At 46.8% G+C, this 16,123-nt stretch overlaps 1 protein-coding gene across 4 annotated transcripts in view; it reads right to left on the reverse strand.

The window, feature by feature from the left end:
• ARHGAP44 (Rho GTPase activating protein 44) overlaps window positions 1-15,401 on the reverse strand; it is a 209,525-nt gene extending 194,124 nt beyond the window's left edge. For all 4 annotated transcript variants that reach the window (XR_009006260.1, XM_057535554.1, XM_057535553.1 and 1 more), the window contains exon 1: window positions 15,005-15,401. Coding sequence is in view for 3 of the 4 variants with exons in the window: in XM_057535554.1 (XP_057391537.1) it covers window positions 15,005-15,057 (53 nt within the window). In the remaining variant the exon portion in view is untranslated. The remainder of the gene's footprint in view (window positions 1-15,004) is intronic.
• Between the last annotated feature and the right edge of the window lie 722 nt (window positions 15,402-16,123).

Genomic DNA, 16,123 nt, shown 5'->3' on the forward strand with positions numbered 1-16,123 from the left:
ACCTTTTTATCACACTCAAGAACTTTTTATGACTTATTCTCCTTAGAATGGCAGGGATGGGCATGTGCCATTGCTACTCTAACATAATCCCTCATCATAGTCTACTCAGATTTAAAGCTTCCTTCTACTTTACTCTAAAGCTTCTGCAGCAGTTTTAGCAAAGCATCTCTCTCCCTTGTCCTTTGTGGGTTTATAAGCATGAAAACAAAGTACCTCAGTTGCTGCTAGCAGCTACATTGCGACCATGAAAAAAGCCAGTCTGAGGAAAAGGCCAAGACACAGATGAAGGCGAAGGCAAAGCAAAGGGAAATGGCAAGAAAGACAGCAGGGGCCCAGATCACAGGGCCTTGGACTCTCCCTTCCTTTGGACGCCCTGTCACCTGAAACAGTCTCCTTATTGTTTAAGTCTCTCTGGATTGACAGCTGTTACTATAATTAAAAGCATTCTAGGTGATACAAATGATCAACAGTTTTCTTTACTACAGAACTTGAGAGCCTTAAATAGAAATATAGACTGTAAGTTCCTAAGAAGAATCTACACTGTGCCACATTCCTCACAATCCGAGGATTCTTTTCCCACAGAACAAAACTTGATAAAGAAGGAAAAGGACATTCTTCTGTCCATGTATTCAAAGACATCATATGCCCTGTGCTGCAGGAAGCCAGAGAGAAGAGATTCCAGGCAAGAATACAAATAAGGAGGACACCGCAATAGTCAAGGGTAGGGACATAGATGACCGTGAAGAATCAGAGATGAAATAGCAGATATAGTGATAGATAAACTATAATTCAGAGAGAGATTTGTAGGAACTGACTGGATATGGAGGGGTGAGGAATGACCTCGGAATACCAGGAAACATGCTCTCTAGGTCACTGCTAAGGTCACAGATCCCTGGCAAAGTGACCAAGGTAGAGTCTTTGATGTCATTGATTAGGGTCTGGTCAACCATCCGGGTGGACTGAACGGCCACCATTCCTTCTTGGTCCTTTGGGCAGAAGCCTCTAATTTTCCTTTTGGGAACTGCTTCTCCCCACTTGCAGTCTGTGTGGGCATGCAATCTAGTCAACTCTCTACCCTGCCACTGTTCCCAAGGGTTGGCCAGGTCACATGACCCAAACCAAGCCAATCAGACTCTCTTCTGCAATGGAATCCTGAGTGGCCCAATGATAGAAAACAACTGGGAAGTAACCCTTTTCTCTTTTTAACTTTTTAAATTTATTTTTTTATTGAAATACAGTTAGTTTACAATGTTGCATTAGTTTTTGGTATACAGCAAAGTGATTCAGTTATACACATATATATAATTTTATATATATATGTATATGTGTGTGTATATATATGTATATTCTTTTTCAGATTCTTTTCCCATATACGTTATTATAAAATATTGAGTATAGTTCCCTGTGCTATACAGTAGGTCCTTGTTGGTTATCTACTTTATATATAGTAATGTGTATATGTTACACCCAAATTCCTAATATATCCCTGCCCCCCACTTCCCTTCGGTAACCATAAGTTTGCTGTCTATGTCTGTGAGTCTGTTGCTGTTTGATACATAAGTTCATTCGCAGGGAAGTAACCCTTTCGAAGGTGGCCTCTGAAGAGCTCTCCTGTCGCCCTGCACCTGGTCACTCCTTTGATTTTCTGAGCCACCCCCATCCTTCCCAAATCTCCATTTTGGCTTAAATTAGCTCCTTCTACTGCTGCAACCAGAGAATCCTAACAGGTCACGGGGAACCACTGGTCCTCAGCTCCAAGTCACGCAGACAATTTCAAAATGTGATGTGTCTTGGAAATTAGCCACCCTCAAAGGCTACTAGCCGATCACTTCCTAAGAGCAGACTATTTTATTCTGTAAAATGAGATCTGACATCTGTCCTTTCCAGAGCATGACGATAAGAAGTTTCCCATGTTTGAAACTAAGGTTCAGGAGAACTTCAAACATATTTCTAATCAGACCTTTCAGGGCCCCAAACTTAAAACATCAGTATGAGAATTTCCAGCTACATTTTACATTTGCCCTCTTTGTTTTGAGTCCTGGAAGAGTTTGGATTTGTTTTGGGTTTTTTTAATGTTCATTTTAAAGAATTTGGAAATTTTTAGAAAGTACCAGCAGCAAGAAACCAAATCACTCCTAATCCTACCCAAAGGTAAACACTACATGCTAAACTGTCCAGTCCTTCCAGATTTCCTTCCAGTGTGTTCTACGTACTTTTTAAAAAAAAAATAGTGTACAATCTCAACTATGTATGCACTTCTGTACCCTGTTTCCTTATCTTAAACATTTCTCCGAAGCCCTTAAATTTTTTTGAATGTTAGGAAAACACTAAGATTGTTACAACTGCAGAGATGTACCAGAATTTACTTAACCATCCCACTGACGTTAGACATTGAAAGTTTTCCACTTTTTCCCCTCCTGCAGAATCATTAAAGTACAACGATAAAGAACACTGGTGTCAGAGCCAGCAGATCTGGGAGCAAATCTTAACAACTGTCCTTCTCTTACCAACTACACACCCAGCAGCAACACGTACTCACCTGCTCAGAGGTTTGTGCAGACAACTGAGGACAGATCAGAACCTACTCTGAAGTGTCGCTGTGAGGATGAAACAGGAATATCTGTAAAGTCCATGAAAGTGTCTGTTGGAGGACACACTCAACCAAGAGCAGCTATGAAAACTCAGCCAAGAGCAGCAATCACAACAGTGCCCATAAGCGAACAGCTAAAAGCTCTGTCCGCTTTTCATACTCCTTATTTTGTAAAGGTCCCTGTTTGGTTTATTTGTTATGTAGGAGTCTGTAGGGGCTTCTGCAGATACAGAAACTGCTTTTCTTTCAACATAGAGCTTAAAAAAACAAAAAAAGTACTTTCAAAGGGCACTCTTCTTACCCTTTCTGGTGAAACTGCAGTCAGGAAACAAAGTGAAGAATTTTCTATCGGCAGATTTTCATTGTATGCTCTTTGTGGTTGGCTACCTAGAAGACACTCGATTACCTTAAATGAATGTGACAGTTTTATTTTTATTCATGTCAAGAGCGGTTCATTAGCATTTCCAGAACCACCTAAACTGAAGTAACTGGAGGGACCCTGAGGCTGCTAAGATCCACCCTCAGGAGACAGCGGACCAGGGGGAGCATTTGCCTGTACTTGACCTACTTAGGACGCAGCCCAGATATGGTCTGCCCCTTTCTTAGTCTGCTACTTCTGCAAAATGGAGCTACAAAGAGTACCCAATGCTTATCCATGTTGCCATGAGCCAATAAAAATAATGCCTATAAAGGACACAGCCCAGCAGTCCTTGGCGACAGGGGACAGAGCTGTGGCTTTTGTGGTTCTGCTCTTCCGAATCCATGAGGGACTGCATTTCCCTGCCCCAGCTCAAGTGGCATGGGGTGTGTGATTTGCTCTGGCCCATGAATGTGAGCAGAAGTGACATGTGTCACTTCCAGGAGGAACCTTAGGAGCCAATGTATGATTCACCACATCTTCATTCACTCACCCACTACCATCACAGAGGTGCACGTGGAACAGAGCCTGGGTCCTTGAGGGGCCACCCCCAGCCCCGACTGGCCAGAGCCTAAGCCACCGAGATCTTGAGGGTTTTTGTTACAGCAGCATAACATGGACCATCCTGAGGAATACAATAACTAGTAGTCACAGTGAGTTTTAAATGAGTGAGGCCACGAGTATTATTAATATCTCAAGATGTTTCATGTTTGCCACTAAACACAGAAAAACTGGGTTTGACTTGGGAAAACAAGACAAATGGGTATCAATTTCAACTTGTAATTTTCAGGTACTTAAGAATATAAATAAGGTCCAAACCAGTGTCTCATGTCAAAGAGGCTTTCAGCACAGCAGGGGATCGTGGTAATAATTGTAATATATTGAGTGCTTACAGGGGTTAGGCTGAGGATATTCTATTTATTATCTTATTTAATCCTGGCAATCAGCCCATACATTAGGTGTCATTCCAGTGTGACAGGATGAGAAATTCTGTTCTCATGATTCCTCTCCCCACTGTAAAAAGGCTTTAAAATTTTTATATATATATACATACATACACACACACACAAATTCTGACATGAGAGATGGTAGGTATCAGCAAGAGAAAACTTTGTTATCCTAAAGATGCTCCTCTCTGAAGGACCTGACAGATTCCTGGACACCGTGAGAATCTACAGCCACCCTCCTATGATGGAGACAAAGAATGACCTTTCTCATAGCTGCACACAGAAGGAGAGAGCAGCCAGAGGGGACCGGAGTGAGCAGGGGTACAAGGAGGATTTCAAAGACAGGCAGTGGGAGAGGAGAGAGATATACTCCCGGTTATTCAACTGTGGCAGAGGCTCCCTTCCACCAGTCATATCTAGGGGAGCTTTGTGACTAGTTCAAGCCAATGAGATGTGAACAAAGGTGACATCTGTCAATTCCAGGTCAAGGTATGTAAGAGCCAGGATGGCATCTCTACATCCTCTCTTCACCTTTAGTAGAGACTGAAAGCCACATATTGAGATGGGGGGTGGATCACTGAATCATGCATGGAGAAAGTCTCCTGACTCCCATGACATGTCACATGAGCTTAAAACAAACTACTGGTACGTTAAGCCACTGAGGTTCCAAAGCTCAGGTGTTACCATGGCAGAGCCTAACATCCTAATATTGAGACAACATGGAAGACCCGAGACTAGGAAAAGAACAAAATAAACCCAAGGAAATCAGGGGGAAGGAATTTAAAACTTAAAGAAGCAGAATTTACTACAAATAGGAAAAGAAAAATGCACCAATCAAGAGCTAATAAGAAAGAAATTTTTTTAAAAAATAGATTAAACCTAAAAGCTGATTCTATAGGGTGTGGGGGGAAGGAAACCCTCTAGCAAAGCTAGTCCAGGTGAGAAAAGAGAGAAATGCAAATTAGGCTGACAAAGGAGATACACGTATATACTCAGAAAAGATTCTACTAAATTTTAAAATCATCACAAAATTAATGCTTTTCTATAAAACAGGTTACTAAAAATGACTCAGGAAAAGATAGAAAACATAAATAGTCCAATGATTACTGAAGAAATTGGGAAAGCTGTCAAAGAACTACCTCCAAAAACTGTCCTGGAAAAGTCGTTTCGAACCTTCAAAGAACAAGTAATCCCTTACCTCACCATTGCACAGAAAAAGAAAACGGACAGTTCATTTTACAGTGTTATTAAAATGTGACAAGTTTAGCAGAAGAAAAAAATTCAGATGCTCTCGTATATGAATACTGAATGCCAAAATCCTAAATAAAACAACTAAATCTAGCATTGTATAAGAATAATTAGCAAACCATAGTCAAATAAGATCAATTGCAGGAAGGCAAGGAGAGCTCAAATTAGAAAATCTATTGAGGTTCAAGAATGTAAAACACAAGGTCCTCATGTGTAGGAACTGTAGGAACTATCATTGGTGTATCCCCAGCACAGAAAACAATGCCTGGAACATAGTAAGTGCTCAATAAATATCTGTGGCATAAATTATTGAGTGAGTATATGAATAACTTAAGGGAGAAAAAAATATGATTATCTCTAAAGACCATGATAATATAGTTAATCAAATTTAACTTTAATGCCAAAGAAAAACTCAAAATAAAATACATGTATGCAGCATGTAACATGATTAAAAAATAAAATCTCTCAAACCAATTATCACGCATTTCCAAAGAGGATAAGGAGAAGACAGGGAAGCCCACATTTTGCCATTTATTCACCAACATTTTAACACTGTTCTACAAGTCCTAGACAGTGCAATTAGACAAGAAAATAAAATAAATATAATACTGAAGAGGAAGAAGCAAAATTACTATTTGTAGAAAATATTTATGATTGCTACCTGGAAAATTCAATAGAGTCAATTTTTTTAAAGTACTTAAAAATAATGAGAAAGTTTATGAAGGTGATTGTTTAAGATATACAAAAATCAGTAACTTTCCTACATTCCAGCAATAAAGAGTAAGAAAACATAACAAAAGATTCCAAGCATTAAGTCTACAGTAATGACAATGACAAATTACCTAAAGCACAGAAGCAAAATTATGCAGGACGCAAGAAGACAAAAACTAGTTTATAGGATCATAAACAGACTTGAATAAACATACCCTACTCCCAGATGGGAAGAATTATCATATTGCAAAATTGTCAGTTTCCCCAAATTAATGCATACATTTAAAAAAATACTAATAAAGAATAAACCAATGAGCGAAGCCAAAAGAATATAATCAACTTTTTTTTTTAAGTAAGAAAGCAATTTGTGAATTAGCTGTGATTAAGGCACAACAAGACCTTTAGGCAAAGCTGTTGAGTCCTAACTGCCAAGCCAAGGAGCTGCCCCAGATGAAGCTGAGATGAGGGGCCCAGACCAACTCCACTGCACCCCCCGCCCAAAGCCTGGGATGCACCTATCCACCCCTGCTCACCTGGGCAGTAGAGCCCACCTTAAATCCCTGCCAGCTGGCAGGTCAAGAGAACAAACTAGAATCCCAGAAACAGATACAAGTAGATGAAATCTTTTAGTACATAATAATGATGACATTTCAATACAGTGTCTATGAGTTACATCATTCAATTTTATATCACGGTAACTGTTTAAAAAAAAAAGAAAAACTAAATGTGACACCTACGTGATGTCCCACACCAAAATTAAAGAATTTGACGAATTAAAGATTTGATGGCAAAATAAAATTATATAAATGGTAATGAAAATGTATAAATATTTATGTCATCTTAGGCTGAGAAAAGTGTTCCAAAGCATAACATTTAAAGCACAAACCATAAATTGATAGACTTGAGATCATGAAATATTATAAATGACATAAAACAAAATATAAAAGGCAGAAAAAGCTACAGGGAGATATGCATGGCATAAGACAAAGCTTGTATATGCTTATTAACAATTACCTAAAAGTCAGTAAGAAAACAGTTATGAACATGACTTTAAAGAAGTGGGGCAAAGGACTATGCAGGCAACTCAGGAAAGGCCATGAATGTCCAGCAGACATAACAAATGCTCAACCTCACTAGAAATTTGAGAGGAGAAAAGAGAAGGTTTTGGTTTTATTCAGGTAATTAACAAAGTTATAATATTAGTTGCTGATAGAGTTGGGGAGAAGAAATTAACAATTCTTCTGAGGATGAAAATAGAATATGTGTGTGTGTTCACATATATAAAACGTACATTCTCAGTCTTAAAAACTTACATATTCTTTGGCCCAGCAATTCTATTTCTAAGACTTCATCCTAGGAAAGTAAACCCATAGGATATATTTGCTGCATGATTACCAAAGGAAATCGGCGGACTCTAATGGAATATTACACAGTTGAAAAATTACGCTGGAGACACACAATTATTGACATGGGATGATATTCAAGATGAAGGGGGAGGGGATTCCCTGGTGGCGCAGTGGTTAAGAATCCTCCTGCCAGTGCAGGGGACACGGGTTCGAGCCCTGGTCCAGGAAGATCCCACATGCCGCGGAGCAACTAAGCCCGTGTGCCGCAACTACTGAGCCTGCGCTCTAGAGCCCGCGAGTCACAACTACTGAGCACATGTGCCACAACTACTGAAGCCCGCGCGCTTGGAGCCCGTGCTCCGCAACAAGAGAAGCCACCGCAATGAGAAGCCCACGCACCCCAACGAAGAGGAGCCCCCGCTCGCCGCAACTAGAGAAAGCCCACGCGCAGCAACGAAGACCCAACACAGCTAAAAATAAATTAATTAATTTTTTAAAAAAAAGACAAAGGAGGGGGCTTCCCTGGTGGCGCAGTGGTTGAGAATCTGCCTGCTAATGCAGGGGACACGGGTTCGAGCCCTGGTCTGGGAAGATCCCACATGCCACGGAGCAGCTGGGCCCGTGAGCCACAATTGCTGAGCCTGCGCGTCTGGAGCCTGTGCCCCGCGACGGGAGGGGCCGCGATAGAGAAAGGCCCGCGCACCGCGATGAAGGGCGGTCCCCGCACCGCGATGAAGAGTGGCCCCCGCTTGCCGCAACTGGAGAAAGCCCTCGCACGAACCGAAGACCCAACACAGCCAAAAATAAATAAATAAATAAATAAATAAATAAATAAATAAATAAATAAGAAAATCCTTTAAAAAAAAAAAAAAAAAAAAGACAAAGGAGGGCTTCCCTGGTGGCGCAGTGGTTGAGAATCTGCCTGCCAATGCAGGGGACACGGGTTCGAGCCCTGGTCTGGGAAGATCCCACATGCCGCGGAGCAACTAGGCCCGTGAGCCACAACTGCTGAGCCTGTGCGTCTGGAGCCTGTGCTCCGCAACAAGAGAGGCCGCGATAGTGAGAGGCCCGCGCACCGCGATGAAGAGTGGTCCCCACTTGCCACAACTGGAGAAAGCCCTCGCACAGAAACGAAGACCCAACACAGCCATAAATAAATAAGTAACTAAATAACAAGACTTTCTCTCTATAAAAAAAAAAAAAAGACAAAGGAGGAAAAATCAGGTTGCAAAACAGTACACACCAAACGGTCTCTAGCTCTTTAAGAACAGATATACACCTATGAAAAAACTTGGAAGACCATATCCAAAATATACACTGTGGTCTCCAGGTAGTGAGATTATTGGTGATTTTTTTTTTTTTTTTTTGCCTTTTTGCCCACCCATGAGTTTAAAACTTTTCTACGATAAACAAGTATCACTTATGCAACCAAAAAGAAAGTTAAAAAAAAGTAGATTGAATTCTGTGGGAAAATAAACATATATCCTAAAAATAAACTCTGAAGTTGGAAAATGAAAGCAAAAACATCTGCTTCCTGGACAGAAAGGAGAGTTTAAAATTGCTCGACAGCCACACACTTCCCACAGGCTGTGGGGCGCCAGGTGCCAGCTTGCTGGGACGCCCTGCACCCAACAGGAGGGCCCTAACTCTCCCCGGCTCCCCCCAGCCCGCCCCCAGCTTCTCTCCAACCTACAGCTAACTGCACACGGAGCTGAAGCCTCAGTGTATTATCTGCTGTTGTTATCAAAACAGCATTTGAAATATATGTTGTCATTATCAGTATAGCATTTGAATCTCTTGATTGTTAATACAAGGGCTCCTTACTTATCCCCTCTAAAAGGAACCACCATAAATTAAATGACTGTTTTGCTCACATGGCTACGGATTCAGTCTTTCTAGAGAAAAAAAATTGGTCCTTATCACCCATCATGAAAAACGCTAATGACTACTGATACATTTCTCTGCTGGATGGACACTGGGAGGGCGAGTCATTAATTGCTGTCGACAGGAATGACTCCCTCGCAATGACTTGCAGGTCTGGGAGAACAGAATTCTGCAGGAAATCCTGACGGCTGGGGGCAGCCCAGCCGAAGGCTGCAAGCTGGCAGGGCTGTTACAGCAAGGAGCTTAGAAGACAGGAGCAGGGAATATTCTCTTCAGATTCGCTAGTCCGTTCATCAGTTTGTGAGTACATTCTGTTCTCTGTCACACAGACACACCACAGCAGGTGGCCAGACACGGGCTTCCATAAAACTAATGAAAAATTTCGCTTTGAGACCTCATAAACGTGCACCTTGGGGGCCAGGATTGGGTCTGCCCAGCCCTGCTGGACTAACAGGGAAATAGAGGTGGGAGCCAAGCAGGCCGATGACTAATTTGGAATGACCTTTCCACGATGCCCTATGGATTGGATCATGGCTCTCAGGAGGCCTGCTGATGGGCGAGGCAGGGTCTCAGAGACGCCTTCAAGGAAAAGATCCTTGCTAGCTTCGGCTGCTTTGGCCCGAGCAAAATATGCCTGCAGCGCCAGTGCTCCTAGAGGCTGCTGCGTCCTCCACATCTATCTGGGTACCGCTGGCGACGGCAGGGACATCCTGAGAGCTGTACAGCAGCAGGGATGCTCAGCCCGGCTCTGCACCAGAAGCCAAGCCCAATCACAGTGGCAGGCTGAGCAGTCTAGGAACGGAAGACGGGGGCTGTGCACACCAAACCTGGCCTTCCACTCACCAACTCACAGACTTGAGAACCAAAGAATCCAACCCCACCGGCCCTGCTCCCGCCCTTCCACGCCTCTCTCTCTCACACTTCCAGAGCTCCTTGCCTACCCTCGGGCTTCTTGAGTGGCCCCCGTTTTGCACGAGAGCACGGAGCCCATTGACGGCCGTCATCGGGCAGCGGCCCTGGGAGTCTAAGACGCCCCTTACACTTGGGAGGCCAGCGTTTTTGGAGAACTGAATGGGCAAGAAGCAGAAAACGACAAGGAACCTCACCGACCATTTCCTGGGCACTTGGTGTAAGCCAGGCTCCCTTTAGCTCTTAACCATCTTCTGAGGCAAGGGCTACTGTGACCCCCCACTGTGCAGACTGAAGAAAACCCTCCTCCTCACCAGGTCCAAGTGCCAGTTTTACTTCCATTTTCTCGGTCACTTAGCAGGTCTCTAAATCTCAGCTCAGGGAGACCAACCAACCAATTCCACCGAACACAAACCAAACACCACTTGCAAGAAAAATACTCTATGCCTTTCAGGATGCCGCTCACCCCAGCAACCAATAGACTCTCCTGAAGGCAGAAAAAAAAAAAAAAAAAAAAAAAAAATGGCAATGTAAGTCGGGCATGAACTAGTTCCTCCCTTAAATCTTGCTCTGTCCTTCCAAAGCCCAGCCATGCAGCTGTGCCCACGCCTCTGTACGCCCCTTCCCACCACAAAATGAAAGAGGCGCGGTGTCAGGAGCCTCTTGCGTCTTTGTCTACGATGCAGGGATCTCTTGCTCACTCATGCCTTCAGCTGCCAAAGAATTTCAGAGAACAAGACTGTACACCAGGCATTAGGACAGTTGACCCTGCCTGCGAGGAACTTAAAGTCTAGTGGGAAAGGTAAACAAGACGAGACAAAAACAATGCATGCCTTGCGGACACAGATTCCAGGAGAAAAACAGGGATTTTGTTTACCCTGCACTGCAAGAGCCCCTGAACCAGCGCAGAGCCTGGCACACAGCGGGCATCCAATAAGCATTTACTGAATAAAGGAAAGAATGAACGAGTGCCACGTGCATACAACCCAGTAACAGTTACAGCATATGCCCAAAGATACTTGGAGCTACTATTTATGGAGCATGCCCTAGTACTGAGCACGGTGTTGGGTGTTTTTCAGGGGTAAGCTCATGTCCTCATTGCCACAATTACCACATTACTGTTACCGAGTCCAAGCTTGTGCTGCTTGCCGCATGACAGGCCAATAAATCGAGAGACCAGTTGACGGGGCAGGGAATAATGACTTTATTCCGAAAGTCAGCAGACCCAGAAAATGGTGGACTCGTGCCCCAAAGAACTGTCTTGCCTGAGTTAGAATTCAGGCTTCTTTTATAGTAAAAGGGGAGGGGGTAAAGCCAAACACTTCCTGGTTCCCATCAGCCTCCAGAGGGGAGGTGTTCATTCCTTCCTCCCTGCGGTCATTCACAGGTGGGCCTGGTCAGGATGTTTCCTGTGAGCTAAACAAAGGTATTTTAGCTTAATGCTCATGACCTGGGAGGCAGGGTTCCCAGAGATGGCCCATTATGTGTAAGTTAAGCTTATAGGCAACATCCCTTTAGTGATTGACTTGTAATAGAACACAAAGGGTCTTCCCTATTACATTACCACAGTGCAACTCTTGTTATGCCCATTTTGCAGATGAGGAAACTAAGGGGCAGATTTCAGCTCAAGATCCCGTAGTCAGTAACCAACCAACCAGATCCATCCCACTCGAAAGCCGGAGCTAGCTGGAACCATGAGGCACACGGTGGTCCAGTCCTGAAGGGCCGGGGATGCTTCCCAGAGGATGAGCTGAAGTGAAAGGACAGAGAGGAGAGTCCAAAGCAGAAGGAATGTATGCAAAGACGGGAGAAGCGACTAAGGAGGAGATGAAACTCTTCCCAGTCGCCGGCACCCTCTCCATGGAGAGGTGAGCACTTCAAGAGGAAATACTATTAGCTCCACTGGGTACGTGTAAGCATGGCAATTCCTACGTTGTTAAAGGGACTGGATCTGACCTCTGGAGGTTTTACATTCAGAAGACCTCCGAAACCTGCAACTTATGGAAGGCGAGCTGGGTGAAGAGCCGTGAGGAAGGGCAACCCTCCAGCCCACCTCTCAGCCTTCCCTCAAAGACAGGAATGTCCTCACTTCAAAGACACGCAAGGACAAGAATCCAGCGGCTTGTTAAAGCCACTCCACTAGGTGGTCCGCCAACCCCACACCTGAATTCCAAGCGTCCAATCCTATTGCTTCCACCGATTCAAGAAATTAAGAAGCAATGTTAGGATCACGCCCCACTACATTCTCAATAAGACAAAGTAAAGGCTGCCCCCTTTATTTACCTGCATGGACCCAACGGTAAACTCTTTTAACCTTGTCAATAAACATGAACTGAGCACCAACTGCCTACAAGGCACTGTGCTATATACAACGAGCATAGAGTGGCGATCTATACATTCTGTGGTACTGTATTTGTAAGAAGTCAAAAAAATGAAAACTAAGCATTTCAAAGAGTAATGAGTGCTGTAACAAAAACGAACAGGAGGATGGGCTGGAGCGTGAAGGGGGGAGGGGGGCCTCTCGAAGCCCTTTGAGCTAAGACCTGGATGATGAGAAAGAGGCAATATGGGAAAAGCAGACCCTCAGCTGGGCAGGGAAAGTGGGAAACAGCTCGAACAAAGCCCCTAGATGGAAAGGAGCTTGGTGTGTTTGGGGCAAGGAAGCCTATCGTGGCTGGAGCACAGTGGAGGAGGGGCGGGCAGGTGGGCGGGCGGAACAGAAGGAGTATGGAAAGACAAGGAGGGGGTCAAGTCGGACAGGGTCTTGTAGACCCCTGGAAAGATTTGGGGCGCTCGGTGCACTGAGACGCCCCTGGAGGCTTTCAAGCAGCAAAGCGGCACAAACTGGTTTTTGCTCTAAAAGTTTCACTCAGAACGTCACCAAAATGGATACAAGCTAGTGATACTCAAGAGTGGGCTGGTCCCCACGTTACGCGGTGCAGGACACCACAGATGCCATCTGATGAAGAGCCAGAACTCATCCACACGCCAGCATCCATCAGAGACGCCATAAACAAGGGGAAAGTACCTCTTAGTGACCAGCTGTTTGGACTTCCAAGAACGTGCTTTCAAATTAGTAAGATCATCTGGTACCTATTCTGAAACCCAACTTCTTCCCTTTTCCCTTGGTCATTACATCCATGGATGAGGGTGGAAATCAGGTTTTATGCCCAAGGCTCGTAAATCTTACCACTTCAAAACAAGTCCTGAAGAGAGAAAGAGCTGTGTTTCAGGGGCGCCAGGGAGGAAGCGTGAACACCTTGTTACCATTTCGCTTCCAGCACCAAAGTGACACCCCAAGACCAAGTGAGAAGGGCAATCCAAGTCTACGGTCAGGGGCCTCTTGGTCACGTGGCTGGTCTGGTGCGATGACCTGATGACAGAGGCCAGCCAGCAGAGTGATGCAGAAGTCAAGTCACTAAAGACATGTCAACTCAGCTGTCATCTGCTAAACAACCCAGACAGGAAAACACTGTTTCTGCGTCCAACATATCCAAAGGCAGCCTGCGTGAAGCTATATCTGTGGCAATACCATGCCAGAAATCTGGGCTAATCTGACTCTGCTATTCATAAATTCTCCCCCATGTGAAAGCACATGTGTTTGGGAAAGGAAAATGCATCCAAGTCAATTTTAGACATGGTTACTTGGAAACCATCTGGCGTCCCTGGAAGCATACGAAGCCGTCACATCCCCTGCCCTCAAATGCCCACCGTAATTAGGGCAGTATGCTTACATGGGCATTCAGTGTCCCCAGTTAGGTCCCCACTCCCGCCCTACCAAATGCCAGTTCGGGCTCCATTTCCCACCCAAGAAAGGTACTGGGTTTCTTGGTAAACCTAGTGGAGGGCCCTCGATGTGTAGAGCTCGCACTTGAACTGCACCCAAGGCTGCGTTCTCTGCTTTCCGCCGCCGGCCTTAGTAGGGCACGCCTGCATTCCTTGACCACAGCAGCAACAGAAATCCCTCCCCAGGGACGTAAGTTCCACGAAAAACCCCCTCTACCTAACCCCCCTGTGTGCAGAGCCTGTCGAGCTTTGGAAGAGACCCACCAGAACCTTCCGTAACATCAACAGAGGCTGGCACCCCGCGGAGCATCTTCTGGAGACACTAGCCCAGATGTAGCCCATTTTCACCGCGATGACGGCCACAGCCGGCTGGGTCTCGCAGCGTCCTAGGGCCTGGCTCTTCCTGACTGTGAGGCCTCGGTCCCCCTTCCCTACCTGGCTGTGATCTTCTGCTTAACTCATCTTCCAGAAGAGCTGGGCCTCCCTTTCCGCAGCCTCCCTCCCTCCCTGCGCTGAAACCTGTCTCAGAACCAAGCCGACAGCAGCGCCATTCCACCAGCACCTGCCCTGCCCCCGCTCCCCCCACCCCTACAGATGCTCTCTCCACCACCTAACGCCTCGACAAACCCGGCCAGGAGAGATATCCAGAATCTCATACGGTCAGAACCCCAGGAAACAAACAGGGCAGGAGGGGCAGGCTCAGCTCGGCCAAGCCGACCAGGCCCAACACTCCCCCGGACCCCCGAGGAGCCCCGAACTCGGCGCAGGGGAAAGCATCTTCGCAGAGCGACCGCGGTTCGGCGGCCTCCAGCGCCATCAGAGCGAACACCTGTTTCCAGGAAGCTCTTGGGCCAGAGGGAGAAGGGAGTCCCGGGGAAAGGCAGGGAGGACGAGGTGAAGGGGCAGCTGGGGACGCAGGTAAAGGATGCGTCACGCTTTGCGCTTGGCAACCGGAGCCCCGGAGCGGCGGGCAGAGCATGAGAAGGGGTCCGGGAAGTTCAGGGAGGAGGGCTTGCGCCCGCGAGCGGCGCCCCGAGGGGGCGAGGGCCGGCAGGGAGGGAAGGGCGGAGGGCGGGAGGCCGGCGCGCCCGCTCCATCACCTGCGCGCCCGGCGGATGCAGGCTCGCAGCGCGCCCCGGCCCGCGGCGGCCAGCGGGTGACCTACCTGCCCACCGTCTGGTTGGCCAGCTGGCGCATGCGGTTAAACTGCTTCTTCATCGTGGCCCCGCTGGCGCGCTAGCCCTGGAGCTGGGGAGGACGGAGCAGCCCGGAGCCCGCCGCAGGGTTACATGGCTCCCGCGCGGAGCCTCCCGGGCGACGGCGGCGGCACTGCGGAGCCTCCGGAGCCGTCTGGCCCCGAGCGCGCCTCCCTCCCGGGGGCTCCACCGCCTACTCCCCTTGCCGCCGCGGCGCCGGCTGCCGCATCCTCCTCCTCACGCGCGCTGCGGCGTCTTCATCCCAACGCCCGGGCCGCCCTGGGCGCCGCCGGGTCCGCCCCGGCTACTTGCCCCCAGCCCAGCTCCGGCGCGGGACCCGGGTCTCCGCAGGCTGGCTGGCCGGCGGCCGGGGGTCCCCGCTGCGCCTGTGCGGAGGGCGCCGTGCATTCTGGGACTTGTAGTTCCGCGCCCGGCGCCCACCTTTCCTCTGCCCGAAGTTACCACGTGCGGCGGGGCGCGGAGGTGGGCGGAGGCGGCGTCGCCGGCGGCTTTGCCCTTAGCATTCTCGGAAGGGAAAGGTTTTCCTGCTTTAGAAATAAAGTGGAACCGAGAATACAACGGCACATTAAGAGCACCTGTCTTCCATTGTCTCTTTTTTAAAATGAAATACAGGTGACGTACAATATCCTGTTAGTTTCAGGTGTACTACATAATGATGTGACATTTGCATACATTATGAAATGATCACCACCGTAAGTCTAGTAACCATATGTACCCACACAAGTTGTTACAATATTACTGACCATATCCCTTATGCTGTATATTACATCCCCGTGACTTATTATATAACTGGAGGTTTGAACCTCTTAATCCCCTTCACCTCTTTCGCCCGCAGCCCCTCCACCCTCGTCTCTTCTGGCAACCACCTGTGTGTATTTTAAGTGAACGGGAGGCGTCGCTGCTTTGAATTCGCAGGAGGAGGATTTACGCCAGCAGGAACGTGGCTCATAAAGTTGCACCTGATTAACATTGAGGGGCGGGGTTAAGCTTGGGGCACAGGGGTTGATGGTCAGATTTTGAACCAGGCATAGTTTGCATCCCAGAAATTTGATCCTCGCTTTTCACCA

The sequence above is a fragment of the Balaenoptera acutorostrata genome, chromosome 20, assembly GCF_949987535.1.
Source record: "Balaenoptera acutorostrata chromosome 20, mBalAcu1.1, whole genome shotgun sequence".
NCBI classification, from domain to species: Eukaryota; Metazoa; Chordata; class Mammalia; order Artiodactyla; family Balaenopteridae; genus Balaenoptera; species Balaenoptera acutorostrata.